The sequence below is a fragment of the Polistes fuscatus genome, unplaced genomic scaffold, assembly GCF_010416935.1.
Source record: "Polistes fuscatus isolate 324 unplaced genomic scaffold, CU_Pfus_HIC Scaffold3, whole genome shotgun sequence".
In the NCBI taxonomy this organism is placed as follows: domain Eukaryota; kingdom Metazoa; phylum Arthropoda; class Insecta; order Hymenoptera; family Vespidae; genus Polistes; species Polistes fuscatus.
The window spans coordinates 1724758-1744135 of NW_025113107.1; the positions used below are offsets into that span (position 1 = coordinate 1724758).

Consider the following 19378-nt stretch of genomic DNA (forward strand, 5'->3'; position numbering starts at 1 on the left):
CTTTTGTATACATCCGATATTGCTTTCTCGATTTAGATCAAATTTAACTGAATAAACTAGTAGAAATAAAGATATTTTATTTAAATAGAATCTTAAACGCCGAATAAATTGGATTGGGAATAACTACGCTATGAATATTTGTGGCAATCTGTTAGATTTTGTTTAGTTAAAATCTGAAGTATTAGATTTTGCTGGTTAATTACTGCTCGTTTAATTTCTATAAATTTATTATTAAAGCTAGGTATTATTTTTTCTTTCGTTTTTTATATTTGAGATTTTTGGGACGATAACGTAAAATTCCAGCTACCAATAAAACAAAGTTTAAACACCACTAGAACAAGAGTTTTTTAGAGCAATAAATCGTAGCTTTATCAAAGGTTATTCTACATTGCAAACTTTCATTACAATATATTTCCGGTTTTAGTTTCATTGTGTAATTAAAATATTTGAAAACAACATTAAATGTGTATCTTAGTTACTTTTTCTTCTTCTAGTGGACAATTAAGAGAAGATGATTTTTAAAATCTTTGTCATATTTTTAATTACGTTCACACCAATCAACACTACTCCTTGCCAAGACAGTCCAACTTGCGAATGCTCGTCAAAGAAATCAGATGAATTAAATATTGCTTGCGATGTTGAAAATATTACAGCATACACCGTCAACATTAAATCAAGGAATAATATACAGGTATATACATAGAAGCCTTCTTATTCAACCAATTTTCTTCAAAATCTTAACCTAATATATATATATAAACTGTATAAATAGTTTTATATTAAAGAGATTTATACTCAATATCTATCAACTTGTAAAAGTTAAATCAATCAATTTCTTATTTTTTTCGAGTAAAATTAAATGATAAATTACAGATCGTTTGTAAAAATTGGAGAACATGGGAAGATTTTTACATCAAGGGCCGTCTATCCGAAAAGAGAATTCAATCTCTGAGCTTTGAAAAATGCGGATTATCAGATGATACTACTTTAAGAAATGTAGTAAGACAATTAGGAGTAAGGGATACACACACCCTCATCTTTAAATCCTTTAAAAACCTTTTCGGAAAATTAAAAAGACAACATCTTCAAGGATTCCAAAGTGTGAAATCATTAGTTTTGTCTGATAACGGTTTAACTGATATTTCTAATAATTTGCTTTTGGATTTTCCCGAACTGGAGCATATTGACTTATCAAATAATAATTTGAACCTACCTGTTGATATTTTCGATACGACTCTGAATCTAAGACGAATTGTGTTAATTTCAAGTGGAATAGACATAATACCTGTTGGAATATTTTATATGTTAAAAAATCTAGAGTCCCTAAATATTATTTCAAATAATTTGGAAAAAATCCAAGAAGGCACATTTGATCAATTAGAATCTTTAACAAGTCTGAATCTAGCAAATAATCTTTTATCTGAACTACAATCGAAAATTTTTTATAAGCTAATGAATTTGGAGAAACTTGATATTTCTATGAATAATTTCTCTACTATTCCACAAAAACTATTCTACCAAAATAAAAAATTGCAACAACTATACCTAGAAAGAAATCTTCAAAAAATGATTACTTTGCCAGATAATCTATTGGCGAATTTGACAATGCTTAGTGGAGTCCAGTTGAACAATAACGGATTTTCATTTTTACCAGAGAATCTTTTCTGGGGTTCATCATCTTTACAGTATATCTTCTTAAACGATAACTCTCTTGTTACTTTACCCAAGAATTTCTTCCGTGGTCTAAACCAAGTTAGAAGACTGTCATTAAAGAACAATAAAATTGAAATTCTTCCTAGTAAAATTTTTGAAGATATGGAAGAGTTGGGAATACTTGATTTGTCCAACAATCGAATAGTTCGTGTATCAAGGTAAATAATTATACAATTCATAGAAAATATATTTTTATTATATTTTATTTTCAAAAGTTAATATTTTTTAGAAACCTCTTTCTCGGTATGCCTCTTCTGTATGAATTAAATATGGAAAGAAATCAATTGCAAGTTATACATAAAGAGGGTCTTACCCCCCTTACAAATCTATGCATTGCAAGGTTTTCTCATAATCCGCTAAATTTAACTCACGTAAATGGAAGATTATCAGTTTTTTATAAAAATCATTATCTCGAGGAATTGTATTTATCGAACAGTAGCATATACAATTTCTTTAATGATTGGTCGAGTGGTAACCATAATTTAAGATTATTAGATTTGAGTCACAACTTCATTTCCAATATAACGGTAAATACAAAATTTTATTATACAATTATACTTTTAAGCAATATTATTTGAATAAATAAAAAATATAAGATTAAAATAGAAAGTAAATACATTGACTTCAAAGATCGTTTACATTTAGTATCATTTATTTTCTTTTTCTGTAGGCGTCTTCATTCATTTTACCGTCACGCAAAACTGCAATCGATCTGAGGTATAATAAAATAAGTAATATTCATTTTCATAAGTTCGAAGAAAAGGTAGATTTGCGTAAGGAAGAACATCAAATTTTCATCTTCTTGGCACATAATCCCATATTATGTGGTTGTCCCTTATATGATCTTTTGCGTTATCGTGAAAGAAAGATGTCTCCTTCAGTTTACAAACACTATTTTTTTAAATTAGGAAATTTAAAGTGTATACAACCCGATGGAAAGAACGAGAAAATAATTAGTAAACTTAATTCGAGCACATATGAATGTCTCGTGCATGAATACTATAAAACAAAAAACCAATGTCTAAATAATTGTAGTTGTTATATAAGATTGTCAGACATGACTCGTAGTTTAGATTGCCCGTACGACAAAATGTTGGAATTATAAATCGATGAGACAAGAGTGATTTTTCAGAGAGACAATCCGTTTATAGTAAATCTGACATGAAATTTTTTAGCGATGATACTATCAACAGAACCTTTATTTCCAATAAACGTAAAGTTTTTCTTCTTATCCAATAAGAAAATATCTTCAATAACGCTTGATAAATTATCATATATACACAAAGTACGTTGCTTTTTATATCAATATTTTTTATTTCATACATTAGAGATATTTAACAAATTTTTATTCATTATTCTTATTTGTTTTTGGGTATTGGAATTACATAATATTCATATAGCAAGAATTTATTTTCACGAATTGAATTACTTGAAATTTATATTTTTGGAAAAATTCATTTTAAGTAGGAAACCAATTATATGTAATTGTAATAGTGGAAATTTAATTGAATTCGTCAAATTAAATAGAGCTTATTATAAAGATCTAGATAATTTAACATCTATGGATCTTCTTATGCATCAGATACACATAGAAAATTTGTGTCCATCTTATTCTCTAGTGTCTAGAAATTTTTGGTTATCAGCAGTAATTCTATACAATTTTGTGTATTTCATATCCCTTATTAGAAAATATTTTAGGTCAAGGTTATCACGTAATAGACGACAATATCGTAATAACTTTTTTTTAAGAGCTAGGGGGCAATAAATAAAAAGAAAAATGATCGTTACGGGATGGAATTTGCAAACAAGTAATTCTTATTGTAATCACTGTGTTTTTATTTTTCAAATGCTGTTTGTAATAAGTAGTCGTTAGTTTTAGTTTTAATGATATTATTTATCGTTCTTTGAAAAAACACTTTGTCTCATTTATAACTAATTAATAAGAAAAGTATCCAACTCTTCCACGAATTTTAATTGTTGTCTTGGTGATTCTTTTTTTCTTTTCATATATTCATCTGTGATTGTGGTGGATCTAAAGAAGTAGTTAATATATGAAATTTGTTGGTTCCTTTGTTTACCGTATACTTTATCAGTTTTATATAATATACATTACAAGTATAGTATACTTAATCAGAAAAATAATTTTTGTGTTAGTTATAATCATGAGTATATTATACTAAAAAACATATCAAACTAATATAAGGTAATAAGTGTTGCTTGTTGTCATATTTTCATATATAATATTAAACACTAATAAGTATAGCAAGATTGAAAACTGTTAAAAACTCGTAATACTTACGACGTCATATCTAACATTTAGTGTGAATCTGTTTCATAACTTTTATTATCACTTTTACATATACAATTGTAGTCTCCTATCAAGATTTATTTACTGTTATTTATATGTAATGTATTATATCGTAATTTGTTAATCGATTTTGTTCGGAGGATTGATAGTAGAAATATTTATATATAGGTTTAAAATTTTTAATTATTATTTTCGTAAAGTAAGTAGTATTTTTATAAATAAAGAAAACTACAATACTCTGTTTAAAACAGAAAAAATGATAAGACTTTTTATACGTTGACAACCAAAAAAAAATAAATCATAAGGAGCTAGACAATATATCTAACGAGGATATTTCAAATACTATTTTAAAAAGTAGATTCTTCAAAATTGAAAAAAAACTAGTACTGAAATATCAAATGAAATTCTAATAAATAAAGTATTTTATTTTATGCAAAAACATTAAATAAGATATTTTATTGTGATAATTTAAAGTAAAAGTAAATAGAAAAAACAAAAGTAAAGTAAAAATAAAATACTATAACTATAGGTTTTTTCTAAAGTTATATTATATCACTTAATAATATTATAATATAATATTATGTATATTATGTAATATATTTTTCGTATATTTTTACTAATCTTCGGTATTAATATAAAATGTAAGAAATTTTAATATATGTAAAAGGAGATATCATTCAAATTCACAATGATTTTAAAATAAAGTAGAAAAATATGCATATTTTAGGATAAGTAGCTCATAAATAAAATACTATTTTTAGAAGTACCATTTGTTAAACAAATAAAATATGTTATACTAAAGAACACTTGTATCAAATAATAATAAATAAGTATTAAGAGTTTATTAGGTATAACATTCTTGTAACTATATCTGAAATTTACCCTCGCCATTTTTCGTGATTCATTGAAAATATAATGATTTCTAATATATAAAGAGCTATATAAGTAACGTAAAAATATAGCAATAAAACACAACTCGTATTGATCGTAAAGAGGATATAATTGTTTTTTATTAACTAAAAAATTGACTCCAAGCGTAAGATATGTATGAATTATTTTCTGAATATAATCGAAATTGCATTCAATAAAAATTAAAAATTCGTCTTTTCATAAAAAATATTAAAATATATAATAAAAAATGTATGATAATAATTATATTAAGAATAATAAATCATAACATCTTAAACAGTCAGCTCCAGATCAAAAGCGCGCGAAAATCTTTGTAGTTTTAAAATATGATAATAAATATCGAATATTATATACAACTAAGAATAAGGAAATAAATTTTAAAATATTTACAATTTATATGTAATACAAAGAATAATTTGTAATTATTTCAATTATTCAGCATTGCAAATATACTAAAAACTAATTTAACTAAATGAGAAATTGTTTCAATTAGTAGAGTTATAATAGATATAGTTCATATCGAAATATCTAATAATAATTCGTTAGTTTAGGTTTCTCCCTCTCTCTCTTTTGCGAGTATATTTACCCTTATATATAAATATAAAATATTTTCGTAGTTGCATTATTCTTCCGGTTTACACAGAAGTAAGTACGATTGTGCTAGATTGATACTTTGATCAAACAATTTAAATCGAAACGAACAAAAATACGTTAATTATTCTTTAATTTGAATACTGTAATATTGTTTAACTTCGTATGTTCCGTGTCTATTTAAAAGTAAAAAAACTCTTTTAATTATTATTAATAATATTAAATTAGTACATAATTATAATTAAATGTGATAATAAGTATAATAATTATATATAAGTATTTAAATAATAATCTATTCATTATCAAGATGTTACAGATATATTATAAATATATTTTTTAGTTATTTTTTTTCTGAATTTATTTCTTTTATCAATATTATTAAATACTTAGATTCATTATTAAGTTAATTATCATATCAAATTATTTCCAAATCTTATACCGGTTTCCGATGTTAGTCACTATTTTTACTTGTTTTTTATTTTTTCTATTTAAAACCGTAATTGTTTTTTATCCGGATGAATATATTTCTGTTTTGTTTCTTTTTCAAAAACGTATAAAATTTGAAATATTATTACAGTCTATTAATTACACACGTCGAAAATATTTCATCATCTAGTAACGAATAATATCACTGAGTCAGGAGTTGGAAGCTACATCATAATATAGATAACGTTAAAGAATCGTTTAATAAGTACTTGGTCACTTAAAATTATAGGTATGTTTTGAAATTATTAATCTTTTACGAGCAAACGTCTAGTTAAAACTGATTATATCGTAAATTATGTTTTTTCATTAAACTTTAAAAATATGTTTAATCAAGAAAAAACAAAACCTGAATAATTTAAGAAAGAAGAAATAATAATAAATATAATTATTATTGTCATATACCAACGATATCCTAAAAAAAAATTAAATTAAATTATAAATATAACATGAGGAAAAGAAAAAAAAGTAAAGTAAATATAAGGAAGGACACATAAAAGTGATATTATCTAATATAAGCTATTTACATTAGAAGTTGGCCAGACTATTTTAGTATGAAAAAGTTCCTTGTTTACTTTTCATCTTTTAAATACCTTGTGTATACGCCCTATTATACTTTCTTGATTTAGATTGAATTTAAATAAATAAACTATTAGAAATAAATACAATTAATTTAAATAGAATCTTAACCGCCGAAGGAAATTGATTTGTAATAAAAACGCCATGAATATTTGTAGCTTTTTGTTATATTTCTTTTAGTTAATCTGTAGTAATAGATTTTGCTTATTAATTACTTACGTTCTATAAAATTATTATAAAGTTAGTTATAATTTTTTTTTTTTTTCCAAAAGAATTTTTTGTATCTCGCACCATATGAAAGGTTTCTTGGAAATTGTATAGAATATATCCTGACCGATGTTCTGACGAAGTGTAGATATTACTAATTTTAATTTGGTGGATGAAAGTTTATTACAGCTTCATTTTTTTTCGAATATATGATACATGTCGAAAAAGAAAAATAATATTATAGCTTTATTCAATTTGCATATATGTTATTGAAATGCGGAAAGTTGACATGAAGCAGTAATCTTTATACTTTTCGGTCCAAGGATCCTTTATGAGTGTGCCAATATTTTATGAAATTCTTTCTTTTAAAAAATTAGTATTTGCTACCTTCATGTTTTGATATGTTACGTTTTATGCTATTTAAAAGCGTTTAAAAATTTGTGGAATTATAAAAAATTTTGTAGAATTTTTGTGATGAAAACGTAAATTCCCAGCAACCCATAAAAAAGTTTAAATACCATTGGATAAAGAAATTTTAGGTCAATAAATTGTAGCTTATTAAACGTTATTCTACATCGCAAACTTGCATTACAATAAACTTTCGGTATTAGTTTCATTGTAAAATTGAACTATTCGCGAAAATCCTTAAATACGTATCTTAGTTGTTTTTTCTTTTTCTAGTGGACAATTAAGAGAAAATGATTTTTAAAATCTTTATCATATTTTTAATTACGTTCACACCAATCAACACTACTCCTTGCCTAGACAGTCCAACTTGCGAATGCTCGTCAACGAAATCAGATGAATTAAATATTGTTTGCGATGTTGAAAATATTACAGCATACACCGTCAACATTAAATCAAGGAATAATATACAGGTATATACATAGAAGCTTTCTTATTCAACCAATTTTCTTCAAAATCTTTACCTAATATATATATATAAACTGTAAAAATAGTTTTATATTAAAGAGATTTATTCTCAATATCTCTATCATCTTATAAAAATTAAATCAATCAATTTCTTATTTTCTTCGAGTAAAATTAAATGATAAAATTACAGATCGTTTGTAAAAATTGGAGAACATGGGAAAATTTTTATATCAAGGGACGTCTATCCGAAAAGAGAATTCAGTCTCTGAGCTTTAAAAACTGTGGATTATCAAATGATACTACTTTAAGAAACGTAGTAAAACAATTAGGAGTAAGGGATACACACACCCTCATCTTTAAATCCTTTAAAAACCTTTTCGGAAAATTAAAAAGACAACATCTTCAAGGATTCCAAAGTGTGAAATCATAGTTTTGTCTGATAACGGTTTAACTGATATTTCTAATAATTTGCTTTTGGATTTTCCCGAACTGGAGCATATTGACTTATCAAATAATAATTTGAACCTACCTGTTGATATTTTCGATACGACTCTGAATCTAAGACGAATTGTGTTAATTTCAAGTGGAATAGACATAATACCTGTAGGAATATTTTATATGTTAAAAAATAGAGTCCCTAAATATTATGTCAAATAATTTGGAAAAAATCCAAGAAGGCACATTTGATCAATTAGAATCTTTAACAAGTCTGAATCTAGCAAATAATCTTTTATCTGAACTACAATCGAAAATTTTTTATAAGCTAATGAATTTGGAGAAACTTGATATTTCTATGAATAATTTTACTTCTCTACCAGCAAAATTTCTCGATCAAAATAAAGAATTGCGAGATTTTATCTACATAATAATACCATTAAAATGAGGACCTTGCCAGATAATCTTTTGGCGAATTTGACGAAGCTTCACTATGTCCAGTTGAACAATAACGGATTTTCATTTTTACCAAGAATCTTTTCTGGGGTTCATCATCTTTACAGTATATCTTGTTAAGCGAAAATTCTCTTGTTACTTTACCCAAGAGTATCTTCCGTGGTCTAAACAAAGTTAAAATAATGTCATTAAAGAACAATGAAATTGAAACACTCTGGTAAAATTTTTGAAGATATGGAAGAGTTGGGAGTACTTGATTTGTCCAACAACCGAATGGTTCGTGTATCAAGGTAAATAATTATACAATTTATGGAAAATATTTTTTTTATATTTTATTTTCAAAAGTTAATAATTTTTAGAAATCTATTTCTCGGTATGTCTAATCTATATTATTTAAATATGGAAAGAAATCATTACAATTTATCTATGAAGAGGCATTTATCCCCCTTAAAAATCTACGCATTGTGATGTTGTCTCATAATCCCCTAAAATTGTCTTACGTAAATGGAAAATTATCAGTTTTTTTTACAAATCAATATCTCGAAGAATTGCATTTAGCGAACAGTAGCATACGCCATTTCTCTGATGAATGGTTTAGTGGTAACGATAATTTAAAATTATTAGATTTGACTTACAACTTCATTTCCAACATAACGGTAAATACTAAATTCTACTATACAATTATACTTTTGAGAATATTATTTGAAAAAATTAAAAATATAAGATCAAAATAAAAAGTAAATATACGTTTGCTTTAAAGATCGTTTACATTTAGTATTATCTATTCTTTTTTCTATAGATGTCTTCATTCACTTTATCGTCACACCCAATGACAATTGATTTGAGGTATAATAAAATAAGTCATATTCATTTTCATCAGTTCGAGGAAATGGCAGATAAGCGTAAGGAGGACCATGCAATTGTCATTCGCTTGGCACATAATCCCATATTATGTGGTTGTCCTTTATATGATCTTCTGCTTTATCGTGAAGGAAAGATGTCTCCTCGCATTAACAAATATTATATTATTAAAGTAGGAAATTTAAAGTGTATACAACCCGATGGAAAGAACGAGACAAAAGTTAGTCAACTGAGATCAAAGACTTATAAATGTCTCCAGCACGAATATTTTTATACTGAAAATAGATGTCAAAATAATTGTAGTTGTTATATAAGACCGTCAGATTTGTCTCAAAGTGTAGATTGCTAGTTTAACAAAATGTAGAAATTATAAATTGATGAAACAAGAGTGATTTTTCAAAGAGACAATCCTTTTATAATAAATCTGACATGAAATTTTTTATCGGAGATAATATCAACAGAACCTTTATTTCAAATAAATGTAACGTCTTTTGTCTCATCCAATAAGAAAATATCTTCAATAACGCTTGATAAATTATCATATATACTCAAAGTACGTTGCTTTTTATATCAATATTTTTTATTTCATACATTACAGATATTTAACAAATTTTTATTCATTATTCTTATTTGTTTTTGGTATTGGAATTACATAATATTCATATAGCAAGAATTTATTTTCACGAATTGAATTACTTGAAATTTATATTTTTGGAAAAATTCATTTTAAGTAGGAAACCAATTATATGTAATTGTAATAGTGGAAATTTAATTGAATTCGTCAAATTAAATCGAGCTCATTATGGAGATATAGATAATTTAACATGCGAGGACACACATCTTTCTATGCATTAGCTAACTATAGATGAATTGTGTCCATCTTATCCAGAATTTTATAAATTTCTCCTGTGTTCTCCAGTGATTCTAAGCGCTATTGTAATTTCTATAGTCTTTAACAGGAACAAAATGAGATTATTACGTTTGAACGTTTATAACACATGATAGCGCTTAGTTTACACGAAGGATTAGGGCGAAATTAATAAAAAGAAAAACGTTCGTTACGGGATGGACTTTGAAAACAAGTAATTCTTACTGTAATAACTGTGTGTTTATTTTTCAAATGCTTTTTGTATTAAGTAGTCGTAAGTTTTAGTTTTAATGATATTTATTTGTCGTTCTTTGAAAAAACACTCTGTTTCATTTATAACTAATTAATAACTAAAGTATCCAACTAAGTCTTTCATGAATTTTAATTGCTGTCTTGATGATTCTTTTTTTCTTTTCATATATTCATCTGTGATTTTGGTGGATCTAAAGAAGTAGTTAAAATATGAAACTTGTTGGTTCCTTTGTTTATCTTTTATCTGATCAGTCTTATATAATGTACATTACAAGTATAGTAATTAATCAGAAAAATAATTTTTGTGTTAGTTTTAATCATGAGTATGTTATACTAAAAAGCATATCAAACTAATATAAGGTAATAAGTGTTGTTCGTTGTCATATTTTCATATATAATATTAAACACTAATAAGTTTAGCAATATTGAAAACGGTGTTAAAAACCCGTAATTTGTTCTATGTCATATCATACGTTTAGTGTGAATTTGTTTCATATATTTTAATATCACTTTTACATAAACATTTATAGTTTCCTATTAATATTTATTTATTGTTATTTATATGTAATGAATTCTATCTAATTTTAGAATCGACTTTGCTCGGAAGGTCGATAGTAGAAATTTTTATATATATATAGGTTTAAAATTTTTAATTATTATTTTCGTAATGTAGCTAGAATTTGTTTTTAAATAGGGAAAATTATAATACTGTTTTAAAACAGAAAAAATAAAAAGACTTTATATATAGACAGCAAAAAATATAAATCATAAGGAGCTAGACAATATATCTAAGAATATGATATTTCAAGTAATATTTTAAAAAGTAGATTCTTCAAAATTGAAATAAAATAATACTGAAATATCAAATGAAATTCTAATAAATAAAGTATTTTATTTTATGCAAAAACATTAAATAAGATATTTTATTGTGATAATTTAAAGTAAAAGTAATTAGAAAAAACAAAAGTAAAGTAAAAATAAAATACTATCATATAGATTTTTTCTAATCTTATATTATATCACGTAATAATATTAAACAGTAATATAATATTATAATAATATATTATTAATAATATTAATACATAATTATTAATATATATATATATTAATTATTAATTATATTATATTATATATAAATATTACGTAATATATTTTGTATATTTTTACTAATCCTCAGAATGACAATAAAATATGAGAAATTGTAATTTTATGTAAAAGGAGATATCATTCAAATTCACAATGATTTTAAAATAAAGTCGAAAAATACGCAAATTTTAGTATAATTAGCTCATAAATAAAATACTATTTTTAGAAGTATCATTTGTTAAACAAATAATATGCTATACTAATGAACACTTGTATCAAATAAAAATAAATATTTATTAAGAGTTTATTAGGTATAACATTATTGTAACCACATCTGAAATTTACCCTCGCCTCTTTTCATGATTCATTGAAAATATAATCCTGATTTCTAATATATAAAAAGCTATATAAATAACGTAAAAATAGTAATAAAACACAACTTGTATTGATCGTAAAGAGGATATTAATTGTTTCTTATTGGCTAAAAAATTGACTCCAAGCGTAAGATATGTATGAATTATTTTCTGAATATAATCGAAATTGCATTCAATAAAAATTAAAAATTCGTCTTTTCATAAAAAATATTAAAATATATAATAAAAAATGTATGATAATAATTATATTAAAAATAATAAATCATAACATCTTAAACAGTCAGCTCCAGATCAAAAGCGCGCGAAAATCTTTGTAGTTTTAAAATATGATAATAAATATCGAATATTATATACACTTAAGAATAAGGAAATAAATTTTAAAATATTTACAATTTATATGTAATACAATGTACAATTTCTAATTATTTCAATAATTCAGCATTGCAAATATAGTAAACACTAATTTAACCAAATGAGAAATTGCTTCAAATAGTAGAGTTATAATAGATATAGTTCATATCGATATATTTAATAATAAATCGTATGTTTAAGATCCTTGCTAGTGTACTCTTATACATAAACACAAATTCTTTTCGTAGTTACATTATACTTCGGCTTTACACAGAAGTAAGTACGCTTGTGCTAGATAGTTACTTTGATCTAACAATGTAAATCGAAACGAACAAAAATACGTTAACTGTTCTTTAATTTGAATAGTGTAATATTGTTTAACTTCGTATGTTCCGTTTGTATTGAATAGTAAGAAACACTTTTAATTATTATTAATAATATTAAATTAGAACATAATTATAATTACATTGTGATATAATAGGAATTATAATTATATATAAGTATTTAAATAATAATCTATTCATTATCAAGATGTTACAGATATATTATAAATATGTTTTCTCGTTATTTTTTTTTCTTGAATTTATTTCTTTTATCAATATTATTAAATACTTAGATTCATTATTAAGTTAATTATCATATAAAATTTTTCCAAATCTTATACCTGCTTCCGATGTTAGTGAATATTTTTGTCTGTTTTTTTATTATTTCTCTTTAAAACTAGAATTGTCTTCCGTCCGGATGAATATATTTTTTGTTTTGTTTATTATTCAAAAACGTATAATATTTGAAATATTATTACAGTCCATCAATTACACTCGTCGAAAACATTCATCATCTAGTAACGAATAATATCACTGAGTCAGGAGATGGAAGCTACATCATAATAGATAACGTTAAAGAATCGTTTAATAAGTCCTTGGTCACCTAAAATTATAGGTAAGCATTTAAATTATTTATCTTTTACCAGCATTGTGCTATTCAAAACTGATTATATCGGAAATTATGCTTTTATAATAAATTTAAAAATATAAGTAATCAAGAAAATAATACGAGAATAAATTAAGAAAAAAAGAAAAATAATAAGTATATCAATTGTTGTAGTAAACCAATGATTCACTAACCTAAAAATTAATTAAATTATAAATATCATATATATATAGGTGAAGAAAAAAGGAAATAAATATAAGGAAGTAATAATATCTAATGTAAGCTATTAACATTAGAAGTTGGCGAGCTCATTAAATTAAATGGAAGTCCCTTGTTTACTGTTCATCTTTCAAGTTCCTTTTGTATACATCCGATATTGCTTTCTCGATTTAGATCAAATTTAACTGAATAAACTAGTAGAAATACAGATATCTTATTTAAATAGAATCTTAAATGCCGAATAAATTGGATTGGGAATAACTACGCTATGAATATTTGTGGCAATCTGTTAGATTTTGTTTAGTTAAATCTGAAGTATTAGATTTTGCTGGTTAATTACTGCTCGTTTAATTTCTATAAATTTATTATTAAAGCTAGGTATTATTTTTCTTTCGTTTTTATATTTGAGATTTTTGGGACGATAACGTAAAATTCCAGCTACCAATAAAACAAAGTTTAAACACCACTAGAACAGAGTTTTTAGAGCAATAAATCGTAGCTTTATCAAAGGTTATTCTACATTGCAAACTTCATTACAATATATTTCCGGTTTTAGTTTCATTGTGTAATTAAAATATTTGAAAACAACATTAAATGTGTATCTTAGTTACTTTTTCTTCTTCTAGTGGACAATTAAGAGAAGATGATTTTTAAAATCTTTGTCATATTTTTAATTACGTTCACACCAAAAACACTCCTGCCAAGACAGTCCAACTTGCGAATGCTCGTCAAAGAAATCAGATGAATTAAATATTGCTTGCGATGTTGAAAATATTACAGCATACACCGTCAACATTAAATCAAGGAATAATATACAGGTATATACATAGAAGCCTTCTTATTCAACCAATTTTCTTCAAAATCTTAACCTAATATATATATATATAAACTGTATAAATAGTTTTATATTAAAGAGATTTATACTCAATATCTATCAACTTGTAAAAGTTAAATCAATCAATTTCTTATTTTTTTCGAGTAAAATTAAATGATAAATTACAGATCGTTTAAAAATTGGAGAACATGGGAAGATTTTTACATCAAGGGCCGTCTATCCGAAAAGAGAATTCAATCTCTGAGCTTTGAAAAATGCGGATTATCAGATGATACTACTTTAAGAAATGTAGTAAGACAATTAGGAGTAAGGGATACACACACCCTCATCTTTAAATCCTTTAAAAACCTTTTCGGAAAACTAAAAAGACAACATCTTCAAGGATTCCGAAGTGTGAAATCATTAGTTTTGTCTGATAACGGTTTAACTGATATTTCTAATAATTTGCTTTTGGATTTTCCCGAACTGGAGCATATTGACTTATCAAATAATAATTTGAACCTACCTGTTGATATTTTCGATACGACTCTGAATCTAAGACGAATTGGTTAATTTCAAGTGGAATAGACATAAACCTGTTGGAATATTTTATATGTTAAAAAATCTAGAGTCCCTAAATATTATTTCAAATAATTTGGAAAAAATCCAAGAAGGCACATTTGATCAATTAGAATCTTTAACAAGTCTGAATCTAGCAAATAATCTTTTATCTGAACTACAATCGAAAATTTTTTAAAGTTAATGAATTTGGAGAAACTTGATATTTCTATGAATAATTTCTCTACTATTCCACAAAAACTATTCTACCAAAATAAAAAATTGCAACAACTATACCTAGAAAGTAATCTTCAAAAAATGATTACTTTGCCAGATAATCTATTGGCGAATTTGACAATGCTTAGTGGAGTCCAGTTGAACAATAACGGATTTTCATTTTACCAGAGAATCTTTTCTGGGGTTCATCATCTTTACAGTATATCTTCTTAAACGATAACTCTCTTGTTACTTCTACCCAAAATTTCTTCCGTGGTCTAAACCAAGTTAGAAGACTGTCAATAAAGAATAAAATTGAAATTCTTCCTAGTAAAATTTTTGAAGATATGGAAGAGTTGGGAATACTTGATTTGTCCAACAATCGAATAGTTCGTGTATCAAGGTAAATATTTATACAATTATGGAAAATATATTTTTATTATATTTTATTTTCAAAAGTTAATATTTTTTAGAAACCTATTTCTCGGTATGCCTCTTCTGTATGAATTAAATATGGAAAGAAATCAATTACAAGTTATTCATAAAACGGGTCTTGCCCCCCTTACAAATCTATGCATTGCAAGGTTTTCTCATAATCCGCTAAAATTAACTCACGTAAATGGAAGATTATCAGTTTTTTATAAAAATCATTATCTCGAGGAATTGTATTTATCGAACAGTAGCATATACAATTTCTTTGATGATTGGTCGAGTGGTAACCATAATTTAAGATTATTAGATTTGAGTCACAACTTCATTTCCAATATAACGGTAAATACAAATTTTTATTACACATTATACTTTTAAGCAATATTATTTGAATAAATAAAAAATATAGATTAAAATAGAAAGTAAATACATTGACTTCAAAGATCGTTTACATTTAGTATCATTTATTTTTTTTTCTGTAGGCGTCTTCATTCATTTTACCGTCACGCAAAACTGCAATCGATCTGAGGTATAATAAAATAAGTAATTTCATTTCATAAGTTCGAAGAAAAGGTAGATTTGCGTAAGGAAGAACATCAAATTTTCATCTTCTTGGCACATAATCCCATATTATGTGGTTGTCCCTTATATGATCTTTTGCGTTATCGTGAAAGAAAATGTCTCCTTCAGTTTACAAACACTATTTTTTTAAATTAGGAAATTTAAAGTGTATACAACCCGATGGAAAGAACGAGAAAAAAATTAGTAAACTGAATTCGAGCACATATGAATGTCTCGTGCATGAATACTATAAACAGAAAAACCAATGTCTAAATAATTGTAGTTGTTATATAAGATTGTCAGACATGACTCGTAGTTTAGATTGCCCGTACGACAAATGTTGGAATTATAAATCGATGAGACAAGAGTGATTTTTCAGAGAGACAATCCGTTTATACTAATCTGACATGAAATTTTTAGCGAAGATACTATCAACAGAACCTTTATTTCCAATAAACGTAAAGTTTTTCTTCTTATCCAATAAGAAAATATCTTCAATAACGCTTGATAAATTATCATATATCCTCAAAGTATGTTGTTTTTTATATCAATATTTTTTATTTCATACATTAGAGATATTTAACAAATTTTATTCATTATTCTCATTTGTTTTTAGGTATTTGAATTACACAGTATTTATATATCAAGAATTTATTTTCACGAATTGAATTACTTGAAATTTATATTTTGGGAAAAATTCATTTTAAGTAGGAAACCAATTATATGTAATTGTAATAGTGGAAATTTAATTGAATTTGTCAAATTAAATGGAGCTTATTATAAAGATCTAGATAATTTAACATGTATGGATCTTCTTATGCATCAGATACACATAGAAAAATTTGTGTCCATCTTATTCTCTAGTGTCTAGAAATTTTTGGTTATCAGCAGTAATTCTATACAATTTTGTGTATTTCATCCTTATTAGAAAATATTTTAGGTCAAGGTTATCACGTAATAGACGACAATATCCTAATAACTTTTTTTTAAGAGCTAGGGGGCAATAAATAAAAAAAAAGATCGTTACGGGATGGAATTTGCAAACAAGTAATTCTTATTGTAATCACTGTGTTTTTTATTTTTCAAATGCTGTTTGTAATAAGTAGTCGTTAGTTTAGTTTAATGATATTATTTATCGTTCTTTGAAAAAACACTTTGTCTCATTTATAACTAATTAAGAAAAGTATCCAACTCTTCACGAATTTTAATTGTTGTCTGGTGATTCTTTTTTTCTTTCATATATTCATCTGTGATTGTGGTGGATCTAAAGAAGTAGTTAAAATATGAAATTTGTTGGTTCCTTTGTTTATCTTTTATCTGATCAGTCATATAATATACATTACAAGTATAGTACACTAATCAGAAAAATAATTTTTGTGTTAGTTTATATCATGAGTATATTATACTAAAAAACATATCAAACTAATATAAGGTAATAAGTGTTGCTTGTTGTCATATTTTCATATATAATATTAAAACTAATAAGTATAACATATTGAAAACTGTTAAAAACCCGTAATACTTACGACGTCATATCTAACATTTAGTGTGAATCTGTTTCATAACTTTTATTATCACTTTTACATATACAATTGTAGTCTCCTATCAAGTTTATTTACTGTTATTTATATGTAATGTATTATATCGTAATTTGTTAATCGATTTGTTCGGAGGATTGATAGTAGAAATATTTATATATATAGGTTTAAAATTTTTAATTATTATTTTCGTAAAGTAAGTAGTATTTTTATAAATAAAGAAAACTACAATACTCTGTTTAAAAGAGAAAAATAATAGACTTTTACGTTGACAACCAAAAAAAATAAATCATAAGGAGCTAGACAATATATCTAACGAGGATATTTCAAATACTATTTTAAAAAGTAGATTCTTCAAAATTGAAAAAAAATGGTACTGAAATATCAAATGAAATTCTAATAATAAAGTATTTTATTTATGCAAAACATTAAATAAGATATTTTATTGTGATAATTTAAAGTAAAAGTAAATAGAAAAAACAAAAGTAAAGTAAAAATAAATACTATAACTATAGGTTTTTTCTAATGTTATATTATATCACTTAATATATAAATATAATATTATGTATATATTATGTAATATTTTCGTATATTTTACTAATCCTCGGTATTAATATAAAATGTAAGAAATTTTAATATATGTAAAAGGAGATATCATTCAAATTCACAATGATTTTAAAATAAGTCGAAAATATGTATATTTTAGGATAAGTAGCTCATAAATAAAATACTATTTTTAGAAGTATCATTTGTTAAACAAATAAATATGCTATACTAATGAACACTTGTATCAAATAAAAAAATATATTAAGAGTTTATTAGGTATAACATTTGAACTAACCATCTGAAATTTACCCTCGCCTCTTTTCATGATTCATTGAAAATATAATCCTGATTTCTAATATATAAAAGCATATATGTAACGTAAAAAATAGCAATAAAACACAACTCGTATTGATCGTAAAGAGGATAATAATTGTTTTTTATTAACTAAAAAATTGACTCAAGCGTAAAATATGTATGAATATTTTCTGAATATAATCGAAATTGCATTCAATAAAAATTAAAAATTCGTCTTTTCATAAAAAATATTAAAATATATAATAAAAAATGTATGATAATATATATTATTAAAAATAATAAATCCTAACATCTTAAACAGTCAGCTCCAGATCAAAAGCGCGCGAAAATCTTTGTAGTTTTAAAATATGATAAAAATCGAATATTATATACACTTAAGAATAAGGAAATAAATTTTAAAATATTTACAATTTATATGTAATACAAAGAATAATTTGTAATTATTCATTATTCAGCATTGCAAATATACTAAAAACTAATTTAACCAAATGAGAAATGTTTCAATTAGTAGAGTTATAATAGATATAGTTCATATCGAAATATCTAATAATAATTCGTTAGTTTAGGTTTCTCACTCTCTCTCTTTTGCGAGTATACTTACCCTTATATAAATATAAATATTTTCGTAGTTGCATTATTCTTCCGGTTTACACAGAAGTAAGTACGCTTGTGCTAGATTGATACTTTGATCAAACAATTTAAATCGAACGAACAAAATACGTTAATTATTCTTAATTTGAATACGTAATATTGTTTTACTTCGTATGTTCCGTGTCTATTTAAAGTAAAAAACTCTTTTCATTATTATAATATTAAATTATAGTACATAATTATAATTAAATGTGATAAAAAGTATAATAATTAATATAAGTATTTAAATAATAATCTATTCATTATCAAGATGTT

General features: G+C 24.7%; 2 protein-coding genes across 2 annotated transcripts in view; both read left to right on the top strand.

Annotated features, from left to right (window-relative positions):
• Positions 1-511: 511 nt before the first annotated feature.
• On the top strand, positions 512-8320 carry LOC122519230 (leucine-rich repeat-containing protein 15-like). The gene is made up of 5 exons (XM_043638565.1): positions 512-691; positions 874-1871; positions 3181-3358; positions 7854-7994; positions 8057-8320. Exons 1-5 carry the CDS (start codon positions 512-514, stop codon positions 8318-8320), a joined length of 1761 nt encoding a protein of 586 aa, XP_043494500.1.
• Positions 8321-15430: 7110 nt separating this feature from the next.
• Positions 15431-19378, top strand: part of LOC122519232 (carboxypeptidase N subunit 2-like) — a 4922-nt gene continuing 974 nt past the window's right edge. Inside the window, exons 1-2 of the mRNA XM_043638572.1 lie at positions 15431-15486; positions 15557-15854. Coding sequence (XP_043494507.1) covers positions 15431-15486; positions 15557-15854 — 354 coding nt within the window. The remainder of the gene's footprint in view (positions 15487-15556; positions 15855-19378) is intronic.

Bases quoted from the DNA above. Each gene is read 5' to 3' on its own strand.
- LOC122519230 (XM_043638565.1), top strand. From the start codon at position 512: ATGATTTTTAAAATCTTTGTCATATTTTTAATTACGTTCACACCAATC. The intron at 1,872-3,180 runs GTAAATAATTAT...CATTTTAAGTAG, and splicing joins CGAATAGTTCGTGTATCAAG to GAAACCAATTATATGTAATT. The intron at 7,995-8,056 runs GTAAGGGATACA...AAAATTAAAAAG, and splicing joins ACGTAGTAAAACAATTAGGA to ACAACATCTTCAAGGATTCC.